The 16,739-nt window shown below is 40.7% G+C and overlaps 1 protein-coding gene across 5 annotated transcripts in view; it reads left to right on the top strand.

Annotated features, from left to right (window-relative positions):
• Positions 1–16,739, top strand: part of SAMD12 (sterile alpha motif domain containing 12) — a 386,116-nt gene that overhangs the window by 292,568 nt on the left and 76,809 nt on the right. For 3 of the 5 annotated variants that reach the window (XM_058698898.1, XM_058698897.1, XM_058698895.1), the window contains exon 5: positions 8,543–8,620. The exons of the other annotated variants lie outside the window; for them this stretch is intronic. In XM_058698898.1, the coding sequence (XP_058554881.1) occupies positions 8,543–8,571 (29 nt within the window). In that variant the 3' untranslated portion in view covers positions 8,572–8,620. The remainder of the gene's footprint in view (positions 1–8,542; positions 8,621–16,739) is intronic. 5 annotated transcript variants of the gene reach the window in all.

Here is a 16,739-nt window from a genome sequence, read left to right as displayed (position 1 = left end):
TTATTGTGAGTAGAAAACATACGTGTGCACCTCTTTGCTTAATGTCTGATATGACATTAATTAAACAGGAAATGTTTGGTTGTGGTCACTTTCTTTTCCTCTTTCTTTCCTTTTATTGCCTGTCTTTTGAGTTCATTACGAACAAGAATTTGGTCTTCTGTTTCGGGGGATCCCCTTAGTGCCCGTGCTGGCTGTGAACTGCTTGGTAAATGCTCAATACATGACAGCTGGCTTACCATTATTATTACTAAGCAGTCCTTTGTATGCGAGGATTTTACATATATTTTCTTACTTGGGCTTTTTCTTAATAAAAATTACTTTGGATTTATAGTAATAAATTGAGTTTCTGGCATCTGATACTTTCATATGTGGAATTCTGCATCTTTCTTATCCACTGATATTTGGGGTTTGTGTCATTTGGACACGGTTTTATTTTCCAATAAGTGGAGTATTGGTTATTTCACAGCTTCAAAGCATCTCTAAGATTTAGAATGATGAAAAATGTAATCTATATATATTGAATCGCAACATGTATTTTGCATCAGAGCATTTTTTGATAGCTATTAGAAAAGTGTATAAATACGGAGATTAAATGAATGCATAAAAGAAAAATATTCTTTCACCAATAATTCGCTGCTCAAACAACAAAGCAATAATTTAGAGCTCTGACCTTGTAATTCAGCTGATTAGAGGAATCTAATTCTCTTTTTATTTCATGTTATGTTGTATCTAATTGATGGAGAAGTCTAAGTGAATCAATATGCCAAAAATTGACCTGGACAGACTCCATTTCTTTTGTGTCTGGATGACTCGTGTGCCCTGTCTTTCCAATTTTCAAGAAAAAAAAATTTTCTTTTTTATAACTGCCAAAACTTCAAAGAAAGGCTGCCTCTTTCTCTTTCTCACATAATCACATGGTAAAGTTTCTGCCCCCCAGACTTTGCTGACAATCTAGTGACAATACACAAAATGGGATAGAATGCGCCCCGGTCTCCCTTAAGTGGATGAGCCTCAACAGTTGTAAAAACCCCCTTTTAACCAGATCTGTGCAATCTGACCCAGCCCAGTGCTCAGAGAGCAGGTCAGAGGGTAAGGTACAAAGCATCACCTCTTGATGCGGGAGCCTACGTGGTTCTTTTCTTTTTCTCCCTGCTTATTGATGGTAGATACAAGATAATATTTATACTTCACACATCACCCACCAGGATTTATTGTTGTTACCATCTTTTTCATCCTTCTGCTTTTATTAAGAAGTCAAGTTCCTATTTATCTCACCTCTCGGTCCCTCTTGCACATCCGGTTTTGTGCACTGGCCTATTCATAAATTATTAATGCACAGTGTAAAAAACCATTCTGTTTTTTTTTTCTTTATAGAAACAGGCCCTCCTGACTTGTAGCTACTGGTAATTTTAGCTGAGCTTCGGGGTGCCTGAAGCACGCCCCACTCTCCTGGTGAAGAAAGCGTCTGAAGCTCTTCTTCTGCTAGTGAAACAATTAACTCTATGTTCCGTTAGGCAACAGCGGTGCTCACCTAGGTCGGTCGTATTTGTTAAGCCGGTGTCAGTCTGTTCAGCCTGCTCAGCTCAGGGGGAGAGTCAAGATGTGTAGCCGGGCTCCAGAGATTTGGGGTAGAAATGAAAAGATTTGCACTCATCGAACAAGAAAATGGCATTCCTGGCTGTCAATCTGGAAGGAAGCGCTTTTCTCTCCAGTGTTGCACAGCAGGCCCTGCTCATGTCCCCGAGTGTCAGCTCACGCCTCGTTGCTGAGTGAGCATTTCCCCCACCTAGCCTGTCAGGCAGACATGTCTGACATAAAAGCAGGCTATCATCGGACTGGGAAGCAATGATGCCCCAAATTGGGGGCCAGTTCTGTTCAACTGAGGAGATTGTGCTGAATCTTACCTTGGTGTTGGGTTTATTACCAACTCTGACATGTGACTTCACTGCCCAAGAAATCACAGGTCAGAGTGGGTAGAGCTGGCTTGAGTCTGGAGACCTGGTGAGGGGCACTCCATTTCCCCGCCACGAGCCCTCACCTCTCCCTGCAACACCTCCTACATTGTTGAGGACCTGACTGTGCCAGTCGAATGGTTGTAGAGGGAGTTGGGGTGGCTTGAAGGAACAAGCTTTGAGCCCTATGGGTAGAAACTGTCATCAATTGGGACCCATGATCAGATTGCATATTGGGGGTATTTTGCATTTCACATCTTCAGCTGGCTTCTAGCTGCACACATCTGGCTCTGATTTTCACCAAAGTGTTAAAAAAAAAAAAAAACTGGGCTGTGGTAATCTAAAAAAGATATAATTTCCTAAGATAAATCTGCTGAAGAGAACATGCATTTTGAAACCAAATGTAAATTGACTTATATGTTTTCTGTTTTCAGCTTTATATATTGGCTTTTCATCCACAAATACTGATTAAATGACTAGAGTGTGCTACCACTAAAGTGAGCAAAATACACATTTTTCTGGCCCCCAAGAATCTCACCATCAAAGTAACATTCCTTTCAGTTATCCTGAATCATCAGACTTGAGTGTGTCTAAATCCATAGCCTTAACACTTTAAATTCACTATTTTACCACATCTAAATACCTTATAGCTCTAAATTTCAGCATCTTGTGTGTTAAAACAAGGGGAATGGGTCTGGGTAGTCCTTAAGTACCTGGGAAACATTCGGCTGTCCTCTGCCATTAGTACCTGTGGGTTCTTAAGGCTGCTTAACATTTCTGAGTTATGAACCCTGAGTAAGTATAAAATAAAATATTGTCCACTTTGCAAGCGTTTATGTTTTGTGTTTTTTAATGGAATGAAGATTCAAGTCCAGCCTGGCCTAACAGTATTGCAAAACAGAAGTAGCTATTATTGTATTGTTGCTATTTTTTTTTCTGTGAATCTGTAAATACTGCTTTTGATCCAAGGATTCCAGAATGTGTTTTATTAGATTTACCAAAATCCCCTGATTCTGGCATGCTGCAGTTTATACTAGGCAATAGAATTGGGATGCTAAAGCATTGCTCTGTCGCATTTTTCTTCTTTTATAGACCCACATGCAGGAGCACAGATGAAAAGGGACACATATATTCACTTTCGCCTGGTAAAGCAGGGGCACACTTAGGATCCATTGTTAGGTGCCTAAGGAGTTATCATCAGAGAGTCAGCTGTGCCAGCTTGACCTGGCCGTGTTGACTTGCTCCATGCTGACAGATTCTGAAGTCACACTATTGTGGTTTCAAGAAACAAAACACATGACAGTTTACATCCATCTTTTATGTTCCTCCAGCTTTTTCTTTCCATGTTAGAAAAGTGACAAAAAGTTCTTTTTTCAGGGAACTAAATGGTAATAGATGATAATAAGGTAACTTCAGGAAGTTAGTAAATATTTTCTTTCAGAGCCAAGGACACGTGAAAATCAGGCCTCTGAAACATCAGCCAGACACTGGAAACTCTCGTGATTTAGTTTCATTAAAGATACCAAAGAATAATTAGACCATAAGGGGATTTCTGTTTTCCATTCCCCAAAGACTATGATTAGTAGGTGACTTTCCAGGTCATTCTTTTTTCCACTTCCTGATTTTCCCCCTTTACGAAAATTGTTTGCTAACGATGGGAACAAATAGGTTGGGAGTACTGAAGCACCCTGAGCGATATGGGTGGCCCGGGTGTGCTGGATTTTCATTTTCATCCAGTAGACCTGGGCTTTCCTGCAGGCCCGGATGGGGACTCTCTTTTCTCCTCATCTAGACAGCCAAAACGATAGAACTTGGCAGTCTTTTCTTTGCATTATTAATCTTTAAAAAAAAGGGGCAGGGTGGGGAGTGGGCACTTGGGTGGCTCAGTAGGTGAAGCTTCCAACTTCTGTTCAGGTCATGTTCTCACAGTTCGTGGATTCAACCTGCATGGGCTCTGTGCTGACGGCTCAGAGCCCGGAGCCTGCTTCAGATTCTGTGTCTCCCTCTCTCTCTGCCCCTCCCCTGCTCAAGCTCTGTCTCTCCCCAAAATAAATAAACATTAAAAAAAAACATTAAAAAAACCATACATAAAAAAATGTATGTTTAGAGATAAATTGAAGTTATTTTATTTGTTAGTGTCCCTAACACATAGACGCAGGGAAATACTGTCACAAATAGGGAAAGACTTTCAAGGTTTTCACTGTACTAGGAACTGTACACAATTAAATTGAAATTTAAATATAAGCCAGCATTTCAGTTAAGCTGCTTATTAAAATAATTAGGCCAGTGAAGCGAGGAGCATGTAAGCCAAGAAAATTGTGAGGTTTGGTTAAAATGCTCTCACTGTAGGTATATACAGAATTGAATGAGAAAGTTGTAAAGCCATTGGTTTAATAAAAACTGTTCTACACTAAAAGTCAAAAGACAACCAGAAAAGGACCAAATAATTTCTTTTATATTTATAAATTCATAGTAATAGAAATCCTGAGTTGGCAGGGATTTTTGTGAAGCCATTTCTAAACTGGCCATTACCAAGTTCCTGTTTAAAACTTACCTGTGCCTGTAAGTTTTACTTTTTGAAAGATTCCCTTTACAATTTGCACTTATTAAGTGCCAATTAACTTGATTTCCCACTAAGTAAAACCATGATCCTCCAATTAGAGTATTGGATCAGCATGAAATAACTAGTGTTACCTCTTTCAGTTAATACAATTTAAACAAAAAGCAAATAAATGTGACATTTTGATTATCCTGTGTAATCTTATTATGGGTAAATGTATGATTTTTGTGAGTCTTTTTCTGAAAAGCAAAAATAGGACAAGGAGGCTGACTGCCACCTTTGAGGGCCAAAAGTTGGAAGCCACTGTCTGTTCCAGCCCCTTTATTCCACGGTGGGTTTAATGGCTCAGCCTCTGACCATAAAGTGCTGCACAAGGTCAAGGCTAAAATATAGTTCTCCCTATTTTTTGTCTAGCCCTCTCTTTGCTAAACCATACAGCCACTTTATGAACTTGTGAGGCTGAGAAGTTTTGAGTGCTGTTAATTCCAAGATTTTAGAAGTACAACTGCATTCGAAAGACCATAGAAATAGCACTGTGGTAACCCATTCTGTATTCTGGATTTCTCATTAGATTTTCTTCATATCAAATTGGTCATTTAAAAAAAAAATGTGGTCTCATGTGCAATGCCGTTATATAAGGACCATAATTTCTACTCGGCTGCTCCACTGTAAGAGTTAGCAAATCATTGAATCTTCCTTATTTGAGTCCTTTAGTGTGAAAAGTGCCACCCTCAAACCCTTCTGTTTGATCATATAATCAAGTAAGACCTGGAAGAGCTCGGAAGACCTCTCTCTTAAATGAATAACTGCGTTAAGATTGCTTCTTTCTGATTATAGCTACATTTCGAATCCAACTCTGTATTCTGGGTATCACAAAGCAAGCTCTGTATTCTGTGTATCACAAAGCAAACTCAGGTGTGCTGGTGGGGATTTAATAAAGATTACGTGAAAATTATTTGAGCAGTACTAAAGTGCAGTTAGAACTGTGTCCTTTCATGGGGCACCTGGGTGGCTCAGTCGGTTAAGCGTCCAACACTTGATTTCGGCCCAGGTCAGGTTATGATCCTGGGTCATGAGATCAAGCCCTGTGTTGGGAGCCTGCCTGGGAGTCTCTTGCTCTGCCCCACCCCATGCACATGGGCGCTCTCTCCCTGTCTCTCTCTCTCAAAATAAATAACCTTAAGAAAAAATAGAACCGTGCCCTTCCAGAACTTTAGGGAGAGTAGGGTTGACATTAGAAAAGTCATAACAGATAAAAAATATAGTGTGGCCAGGAATTAGAGTTGGTGACAGCAACTTAGGGAAGTAGCCACAACCCTGAGTCTGGTTAGCACTATTGTAGGCTAGGACATCATAATGAATGGCTGGTCCATCACACCTGGCGACGTCCTATTTTTAGACCACCTGAGCATGCCGTGAATGTGTGGAAGGCTGCCATTGCTTACTAAAGCCCTTTGGAAAATGTGGACTCACTGAATGCCACACAGGCCCCCTCATATCAGTCAAGTCACATTTGGAAAACAAAACCTTTAACTGCCTGCCATTTTGAGCTCCTGCCACGGAGCCTCTATCCCTAGGCAGCTTCAGGGGGACAGTTGCGAGATCTAGCGGGTGTCTCTGTCAACCTATCCATTAGGAAAAGAGCAGAGTCAGATGTGATATATTAGATGGCCCTAAGATGGATCGCTCTGAAAAATCTCATATTGGCAAGAGTAATTCAAGTTGCCGGGAATCCAAAGTTTGCCATGTGACGTCCCCAGAAGTCTGATGAGGTTTGACTGGTTTACTCTGCTAAATGAAACTGCTGAGATGGCTGTCACGAGGTGATTAATACAGTGCATAAATCTTAACTATGGGAAAAAAAGGAGATGAATCAATGCGTGCATATATTGGAAATGTAATGAAGCCAAATTGAAGCTACCAGGATTTGCTAATATATTACAGAAAAACAATATCGTGGTTAGTGTTCCTCCTTGGTTGGTCTCCTTTTGAAAATGGCCAGGAAGACATGTTTGGTTTTATTTTTTATTGTTTAACGCAAGACACCTGAATTGGCAACAGAACAGGAGAGTAATAATGACATAGTGAATATGTGCTGCTGGTATTTACCATTCGCTATTTATTCCCACCATGTTAATGGAGAAGAAAAAAAGAAAAGAAAGAAAAAGATTGGCTCAGGTTCCCTCCAAGCTGCTATTGAATGCTGTTAGTAATCATATACAAAGTTTTGGTAGTTTTCAGTGTAATTAGAACCCCAGAGCAAATAAACACTAAATGAGCTCTCATCTTTGAAGTTATTTTTTTTTTCCTAACTAAATAGCTCTGTTCTGCTATAATTATATACCAGTCATTATGAAATTAAAAATCATTTTAAGTGATTGGATTTTTTTTAAGAAGCATTTGTTTCTTGCTAATTATTATGAACTAATTGTACTTTATGATGGTCTACAAGAAATCTGAAATCACTGCCTTAGAGCCCCAGTCCCCGGTGGTTGCAAGCTGCATTCCAGAAGGAAAACAAGTGATGAGAAAGAAGGTCCATGGCCATCAAAATCTGAATTTTCAAAACTTTGAAAATATCTGACTTTCTGAAGGTCATCACAGACAGCACGGGGTGATGGCCTAAAAAAATTTTATTGTCATATGGACCTGAATTTCATTCATTCCAGCACTACTAGAAGCTAACTATGATCTCTGGCATTTTAGTTAACGTCTCTAATCCTCGACTTTTGTATTCGTAAATGGGGATGATAATACCTACCTAAAGCCTTGTTTTCAGGATTAAAGATAATATCTATAAAACTTTTAGCACAGAAACCGGCATCTTAGTAACTATTGTTATCACTGCTTATCATCATTTCCATTGTTATTTTTGTGATAGAAAAATTTACTCCTGCTCAGAGGCCAGAGCTTGGTCTTCAGGACAGGTAGCGTGTGGCGTCCTGTGATAGTGTTTTCAATGGCAAGTTTGGATCTCTCAGGAATTAAGGGATTTAAATGTTCGGCAATCCAGAAAAGCAGAAGTTTTCCATGTTATTTTCCTATCCTTATGATCCAAGGCCAGAGTAAGCATGGGTAGAAAGTGTGACTGTGCAGACTGTATATTTATTAGGGGCTTTCTCATAAATGAACAAGTTCTTGAAACCCCACCCATTCATAATTTCATGAAGATCCATACTTTGCCAATACCTCCCTAGGGCAACAAGGAAAACAAAAGGTGTAAACAGTAGTAATCGTAAATTAAAACATCAAACAACAAAAACCCCTATAGATGTATCACCAGTGACCCTTTTCCCCTAGTCCTCTCTTTTTTTTCTTTTTTCTTTTTTTTTCCATTTATTACAAATTAATATCATGAGTTATACAGATGAGTAAAAACTGGGTACCAGCTGATTCTGTCAGGAGGCAGGGTAATGATGAATGTCAAAGTTAGGGTTTCCCTCTGACTCTCTGCATTATCCCAACTCTTTTGATAGATAAACTATTTCATTTTACTGTCCTTAGGTCTTTTTTCTGCCTGTTCATTTTTATTTTTGCTGTTAGTTTAGAAAACATTCTTCCTTCATTTCTTGGTTCCAGATACTGAGTTTGCTGAGTGTTTCTTATTTTCTAGGCACAAGGTGCTTCACACATGTTATCTTAAATAGTCTTTAAGTCAGCTCAGTATTAAAGCTGAGAAAAAAAAAAAATGCAGGGTCATAGAGATAGTAAATGGTAGAGCAAAAGTTTAAGAGGGTTCTTTCAGACTTGTGAAGCCAGGCTGCCTTCCTGACTGTATTCAACGTGGTAGGCACAGATTGGTGATTTCAGGAATACCCACCTAAGAAACCAAATTCTGATTCTGAATATAGATTCTGTGATGGACACTGAGACTGTGGCTTCTTAATCTGACCTATCTAAACCTCTCTTACCACTCTCAAATGGAATCTACCTAGTTCTTCTAGTGCATAGGCTGATTAAGAGTCACAAATCCACCTGACACACAGGCTTGCTTCCTTCCTCCCTTGATCCGTCCCCTTCATACTCACAGCCTCCTGGTCCACCACCCTGGATTCCTAGTTTAATGGAGCAGGAGAACTCTGCCGGCTTATGACACATCGTCTCAGGGGTAAGAGAAGAAAATGTTCTCATCTCTGTGGAGTAAGGGAGTGGTAGTGTTGGCCTTTATTACATTTCTTAAAAATACTGGAAGGAAAAGGCTGGATGGATTTCACAAAAGGGAAGGAAGACAGATTGATGAGAAACAGGAAACAAACCACGTACAGACATGAACAGTCCCCAACAAAGACAAGAAAATTGCCACCCCTAACTGCCTCTTGGACGGAAAAGCCCAACACATCTTTCTGACATATGCTTGCCCCCACCCACCAAACTCAAGCATCAGTGTTATACAACCAGCCATGCCCTGTCTTTGTCCAGGTATCAAACAAGGGTTCCCAAAGGGTCTTCTACAATAGCAGTAGAAGACTTCTACAATAGCAGTTACTAGCAATTGTCATATACCCACCCTATGCCACGTACTGGACTAGGTCCCATTCAGTCTCTGCAATAATTCTGTGAAATTGCTAAATTATTCCCAGCTTACAAACAAGAAAACCAAGGCTGAACAAATGTCAGCGAATTGTCTACTGCCACACAATTAGAAAGGAACAGATCTGGTATTGAAATGATCCCATGTTGTCTCCAAATCCTGTGTCCATTTCCACTATGCCATATTATCTATGCAGGACAGTTCTTCAAACATGCCATTCTAGGGGTGCCTGGATGGCTCAATCACATGAGTGTCTGACTCTTGATTTGGGTTCAGGTCACGATTTCTCATTTTGTGAGTTTGAGCCCCACATCAGGGTCCTCGCAGTAACGGTGCAGAGCCTGCTTGGGATTCTCTCTCTCTCTCTCTTCCTCTCTCTGCCCCTCTGCCGCTTGTTCATTCTCTCTTTCTCTCTCTCACTCACTCACTCAAAATAAACAAACTTTATTTTTTTAATAAACTGTAAAAGAAAAAAACATGCCATTCTAAATTAATAGGTCTTTTGGAAGGATGATAGTAGAAAGGGGAAAAGGGTCTGGGCACCCGGGTGGCTCAGTCAGTTAAGCTTCCAACTCAAGTCATGATCTCACAGTTCGTGAGTTCAAGCCCCGCATTGGGCTCTGTGCTGACACTCTGGAGCCTGCTTCAAATTCTGTGTCTCCCTCTTTCTCTGCCCCTCCCTGTCTTGTGCTCTGTCTCTGTCTCTCAAAAAATGAATAAACGTTAAAAAAATTTTTTTAATAAGAAAGGGGAAAAGGGTTTTCGGGAAGTTTGTTGATGCCACAACCACCTGAGAAAATAGCATTGGTTTCTTGTTTTTTAATGGCAACATTCCTAGTTCATTAAATACAACAAATTCAAGCTGTTATTTGGATTGTTTAGCTTTTTCTGCTTACCTACTTCTTTAAAAAAAAAATCCTGTGTTCTCCCAAAGTTTATATGATGGCTATAATATGGGCACTATCAGATTTTGCATGGAAAGATTCAAGACTCATGAGCACCTGCTGCAAAATTTGGGCAAAATGGATTACAAAACCCCTCAGAATTGTGAGGTGTCATCTAGAAGTCCACCCATGCAGCTAATATTCCAGACTCCTCCTTATGACCATTTCTGAACAAATATGACTAAAAGCAGAGAAATCAAACAGGAAATCAGGAGGAGGCTGCCTGGATATAAGAGGATAGGGCAGCACATAATCCACACTTCTGAACCTACACAGAAATCAGAAGGAACTTTAGCAAGGTCACTTACCTCTCTGGGATCATGTAGTTTCAACATCACATGACTTTCTATCCACGACTTTTCCAAGATTCTCCTATAGTCTATTTTCTAGAAAACAGTGATGCCGAGTATATAATATGTCACCTCTAGTAATTGCAAGGAACTTAATGAATTTTACACCAGCATTTACAGTCGGTCTGGATGTTTCATTTTTGTCTAGATAGTAAAAAATGTCCTATGGGTGAAGTTTGGAGGGAACAGGGGTACACCAGGAAATCACAGGCATTCACGTGTCAGTCTAACTGTGTAGATGTTCAAAGCAGGATATGTGGATTCTTGTCCAATTCAGTGGGAAAATTTATAGAATCTTGCCACTTGAAGGGAAGTTAAGAGGTCATCCTAGCCAGTCCTGCCTCAAGCAAGGTCCATGCCCAAACTGCAAAAGACAAGGGGGTTGGCTTATTGTTTCATCTATCTGTAAGAAGTGCAGGAAAGTTGGAGCTTTCTTCATTTTATCATAAAGGGGGCAAAAAGTGACTATCAGGTTTGCCTATAATGAATCTAAAATAATATATTTGGAAAGGTTTCATTTAAAGAGCTTGGTAGAAAATTACCCATTGAGGCACCTGGGTGGCTCAGTCAGTTAAGCATCTGACTCTTGATATCAGCTCAGGTCATGATCTTGCCGTTCATGAGATCAAGCCCCAAGCCTGCTTGGGATTCTCTCTGTCCCTCCCTCTCTGCCCCTCCCCTGTATGTTCGCTCGCGTGTGCTCTCTCACAAAGTAAATAAATAAACTTAGAAAATTACCCATTTTATTGACATGAAAGCTATGACTCAGAGTCCTCTCTCTGTTTTGAGAATGAGCTAATACTGCTTCCAGAATGTGATACATAATACTTTAGGGTGCCACTGGGCATCTATACATCAGAAACCACTATGTCTCCATACTTAGGATTTATGCATTGGAACATAACCACAATAGGGGAAGTTTCTGAATGAAATTCCCAGATAATGAGAACAGAACCCTACTCTGCAATCCCAAGACAAACCCTATTCCATATTCATATTCCATTTTCATCTCCTCTATCCATACATTTGCTCTTTGGAATCTGTTAATTCTGTTACCCTTCATCTCTCTAAGTTCTGGCCCTGCCCATAAGACCCAATGGAAACCCTCTCTATAGAAGTCTCATCAGCCGAGTCTAGGAGGTACTGCCCTTCCCTAGGATTCAACACTTGGTCTTTCTTACTCTTGTCTTTAGCTTTGCCTCACAAACTAGTTCAGGTGTGGCCAGTGAGCTTTTCACCTCATTCTTGTACCAATTTAAATTGGATATGGCTGATTAGATGAAGATTGCAAGACCATTTACCAGGTGTGTGTGAAGAATGCTGTGGTGGAATCACGGCATCTTTCATGGGTATGCAAATGAGGAATAGAAAATTTGGGCTGCATATCTACCCTTCCAAAGCTAGCCCATCAGTACCTAAAGAATAAGAATCTCTCGGGGCGCCTGGGTGGCGCAGTCGGTTAAGCGTCCGACTTCAGCCAGGTCACGATCTCGCGGTCCGTGAGTTCGAGCCCCGCGTCAGGCTCTGGGCTGATGGCTCGGAGCCTGGAGCCTATTTCCGATTCTGTCTCCCTCTCTCTCTGCCCCTCCCCCGTTCATGCTCTGTCTCTCTCTGTCCCAAAAATAAATAAAAAAACGTTGAAAAAAAAAATTAAAAAAAAAAAAAAAGAATCTCTCACTCTGGCTTCTATATTCCTTGCATGCCTGGTGTGGTTCTGACCTCATAGTAGGGGCTGAAACCATATTTGTTGATCAGTGTCCCAAAAGGTACCATTGACACGTCAGAGAGTAAATTCTAAAGGAGTCTGAAAAGCAGTATCTTGTTTTTACCAGGAGACAACACTTCCCCTAAAAGTGAAGTGCCAGAGAGGGAGCACCAAGCATTTTTCTCCATGAGTCCTAGCCAAATATAAAGCGAAATTCCACATGCAGCCACACTTGGAGCTGGATTTATTTGTAATATGTCGAGGCTCATTCGAATTTTTATTGTTTGTATATTTAATCCATGGTAGCAGTTGTGTCCAACTCATCCTACCTGATGCCTAATTTGGGTTTAAATGATCTACTTAAAGGGAAAAGAGGAAAAAATACAAAATATATCTGACTGATGAAAAGATAAAATGAAAATATGGCAGGGAACCACAGCTCATGAAAACAGCCTGCCTGATAAAAATAGTCATATTTGCTTTGAAAACCTGCACCTCTTCCTGGGTTTCTAGAGGGAACAACTGGGTGGTGTCAGCTGAAGCGTCTGAATCCTGATCTCTGTCCAGTTTCAGCAAATTCCAGTAACATTTGAGGTACCTTCTCATTTCGTTGAAAATAAAACTCCCGTATAGTTACAGCACTTACTGCCTGGGTTAATTGGAATTTCAACTTCAACAATTTCTGTAAGCTTAGAGCAAAATGTATGTTTGAAAGGCAAGAGAAACAAATTGCAGAAGACTGACAGGTTGGGCTTACAGAGAAGTTTCATGTTCTTTGGATCATAGGAGAAATGGCCAGCTGCTGGAGCCCAGCTTTCAACCTGCTCAGCAGATAGCCTGCACCAGCCTGTACAGGGAGATCAGAGGCAGCAAGAGCCTTTACCTGGCTTGGACCTCACATCTGTAGAAAAATGGGAAGGAAAATGGACTTGGAATGAAAAGACCTGAGTTCAAGTTTCTCCACATGTTTGACCTTGAACATGTGTCGTAGCCACTCCAAACCTTGGTTTCCTCTCTGAAAAAAAGTGGAAATATATATCCTTGCAGTATAGGATCATGATGGCCAGATAAGAAAATGGAAGCCAGAGGACTTGAACTGTAACCAAGGCAAATTAAGCTATTACCAAGCAGTGTCACTCAACCCCAGTTGCTTACCCCTTTCCCCAAATCACTTGCCTTAAAACAGAGATCATTTAGTCTTCAGTAGTATTGACCTCATTTCTACCAAAAGTACCTGAAGGATATAATTCCTGTATAAACAGTGGCTCTCCATACCTACTTGGTGGGAGAGGATATACAGTTTAATGTGACTCCCTAGGGACAAACCTAGCCTTTAATGTAGAAAAATGGATGCCAAGCAAACTTTAGGGAGGGTAGAGGAGGTATGGCTTTAGAAATTGGGGGCTGGCTTCTAACCATCCTACTCACTAGGATGTCTACTGAGTCATACTAAGGAAGCCTATGACCGGGGTTACTCAGCACTCTACCAGCTTACCTGAGGGCCTGAGTCAGAACCCCTCCCCCATCCAAGGCAGGTTTCTAAGGTACTTCTAGATGTTTCATGTCATTTACGGAGATGACAGCAAAAGATAACAGATCTTCTTTTTCTCTGGTCAAGAGATTGTTACTTTATGCCAAATGTCAGCAACATATTCCTTTTTTTTTTCTTTTTTTTTTTTTTTAATGTTTTATATCTTTTTGAGAGATATCTTTTTGAGGGCAGGGGCAGAGAGAGGGCGGGGGCGGGGGGGAACAGAGTTCTGAAGCAGGCTCTGTGCTGAGAGCAGCGAGCCCAATGTCAGCAATCTATTCCTAAAAATGCCTAGTATCTACTAGAAGACATCCATTCATTCACCTAACATTTGTTACACACTTGTCACAGAATGTTTTCTGCTCTAGGAATTGACGGTAAAAGGGTGAGCAAGAAAGAGTCCCTGCCTCACAGCACTTGCATTTCTAGACCCACAACCACTGCACACAGGAAAGCATGGAAGGAGAGGGGCCTCCTGTCTAGACATGTGCAACACGACATTTTAAAAGAGCACTGGATTCTGAGTCTTTAGTCTGGCACTTCTTTCTCTCTTACTAACTCACCATGTGACCTTTCTTTCTCATCCTCTACGTCCTGATCTATGAAATTAGAGGCCAGAATGAGTTCCCACAGGACCCTTTCAGTTCTAGAGTAAGCTAATTGGCAGACCTTAGGAAAATCTGTGCATCAGGTTCCATATTTAAGAGAAATTATGGTATTCTCCAGACTGATATACCGCTAGCTGTTCCTGCAATTGAATTTAGATAAGATGTGAATGAGTTTTAACTATGTCCCTGTAAACATAAGGTGCCATGAAGGCTGTTACTAGGATGAGGTCACCAATGTAGGACGAGGGAGGGCAACCTTGTGATTTCTATTTGGGGACCCAGAGTGTACCTGTCTGCCACTTAAACTAAAAACACAGAGATACTTGTTCCTGAGCAGGTGGTTGACATAGCCTGCAATTATACTTTCTAGAGAACGCAGAGTGCTTGAGGCACAGTACGTATATAGTCATACAGTTAAGATAAGTCTCAGTTGCCTAATGAGAAAATAACCCCCTGCCACCATTTATGTGTGTTCTCAAACCGGTTTCTTCTCATTTCTGAAGAATGCGTGAACCTTTTCTTTCCCTTTTGCTGCTGTTTGGAGCCTGCTCTTGGAAGCTGACCAAAAACTTTTTTTTTTTATTGCTCCTAAGCTTGATAGTCCAGAGTCATAACCTCCCCCCACCCCCTCCCCAGGTCATTAAGTACTATCAGCAGCGTTCAGGCCACCTTTGCTATATTTCCACTGAGGGCTGTAGTACAAAATCACCCTGGAGGTATCAACGATGATAATTTTGTCCTTGATTCTATCTCAAACTCGAGTTTACCCTGCCCTGGTAGCATAGAGTGGGCAACGCAGCTGACTGGAGATAAGCTGTATGTAGTCTGAGTGACCATGCTCCTCTCTGAGTTGCTTGGCTACAAAATGGCACTAGGGGAATGCTTTGCATTTGTTCTAACACCATAACAATGGACTCGAAAGTCTGTTTTGACTAAGAATGAAGACATTGTGCTATCATTTACACAGGGATTTGCTTTTGGAATTCCTTGTTCAGCTAAAGAAAATGTTATGACTATTGATTTTGTGGTTTATCTGGGCACTTGCAGCAGAAGGAAGCCTACAAGCATTTATTGTGCTTCCCGCCACCCCCCGCTCCCACCCGTCACCACCACTAAAATGGCCCAGTCCTATGTGCCAGTGGAGAGAAAGTGCAAGGGTCCATTCTGAATCTCAGTAGTACCCTTTAGAAGGGAATTATTTGCAGATGAGAAACTCGCCAAGGTAAGTGTGTTGGAATGTGTTGCTGTCTGTGCTCACGTTGTCTGCTGACCCAGCTGTTTCTTTGGTGAAATGAATCCCACCGGGTCAAGCAGTGCATCTCCCCTTAGCTGTTCCACAAAGAAACACAGACCTCTCAGACGCACGTGAACAGGATTGTGCTGCACGGAAGTCAGCAAAATTCATCAAATATGCATGTCTTGATTACAATGTTAAAATAGACTTTACTTATTCCCTCTTATGTATATAAAACACTGATGATGCACCCCACAATGTCAAACTGAGGAAATGGTGGGAGCATTAACTATTTCAGTTCTGTATCTGACGGTTATAGTCTTTGCTACAGTTGAGAGCATAATTCAGATGTGGACCAGAAATGGGTGATTAAAAGCAAGTTTAAAAAGATACAGTGTTTCTCTTTAAGGTTTTCCCGAGTCACTCTAACCCATGGAAATGTCTTCTGTCTTTATCTTCTTTCTCTGAGCTTACTGTTTTATGCCCCTCAGTTGGAAATTCTGTACTGCTTTAAAATACCTAGATTTAAAGATTACATTTCCAGGGTGCCTGTGGGGCTCAGTCTGTTAGGCATCAGACTCTTGATTTCGGCCCAGGTCATGATCTCATGGTTGTGAGATTGAGCCCCAACATCGGGGTCTGCACTGAGCATGGAGCCTGCTTAAGATTCTCTGTCTCCCTTTCTGCTCCCTCCCCCACTCTCTCAAAAAAATAAATAAAAGTAATAAAAATAAAACATAAAAATTAAATTTGCTTAGATGTTAAAAAAAGATACAGCGTTTGCCTCACTTCTCACGTAACCATTTCCGATTAATGTTCATCATAAACATTAATGAGAAGAGGGTAGTGTACGATTATTGCCTAATATTAAAATACACAAGGCACAACCCAGTTTGATCTAGATTTCCTTCCAGTTAAAATCATGGGAAAGTGTTAGGATGTTTTTCTTTTCATGTGTACTCAATAATAAAATACTATTAGTCCGATCAGTAGAAGGTCTTAAAAAAATAATAAAACTAACACCAGCTGATTGTAATTTATCTTTCAGAAAAACAGTTGTTATAATTTCCATTCCAGGGAGGGAAAAAATTGTCAGGGGTGAGAGCACTTCTGCGCATTTTGATCACTTGGAATTCATCTTCATTTTTGCATCAGAGGCTGAAGCAGCCCCAGACCCAGATGTGCAATTGATTTTTGTTCAATTTCAACTCTGGGGAAAATTACACAGAACTGCGTAATTTTTTCCCTGAATACCCAGATTATGTAAACACACCCATTTCATTTTAATAACAGAACTAGAGACATCCACTGGGAGAGCATGCTA

The sequence above is a fragment of the Neofelis nebulosa genome, chromosome 14 (genome assembly GCF_028018385.1).
Source record: "Neofelis nebulosa isolate mNeoNeb1 chromosome 14, mNeoNeb1.pri, whole genome shotgun sequence".
Lineage (NCBI taxonomy): Eukaryota > Metazoa > Chordata > Mammalia > Carnivora > Felidae > Neofelis > Neofelis nebulosa.
Note: the sequence above shows the minus strand (reverse complement) of the source record. Positions and strands in the feature narration are given on the sequence as shown.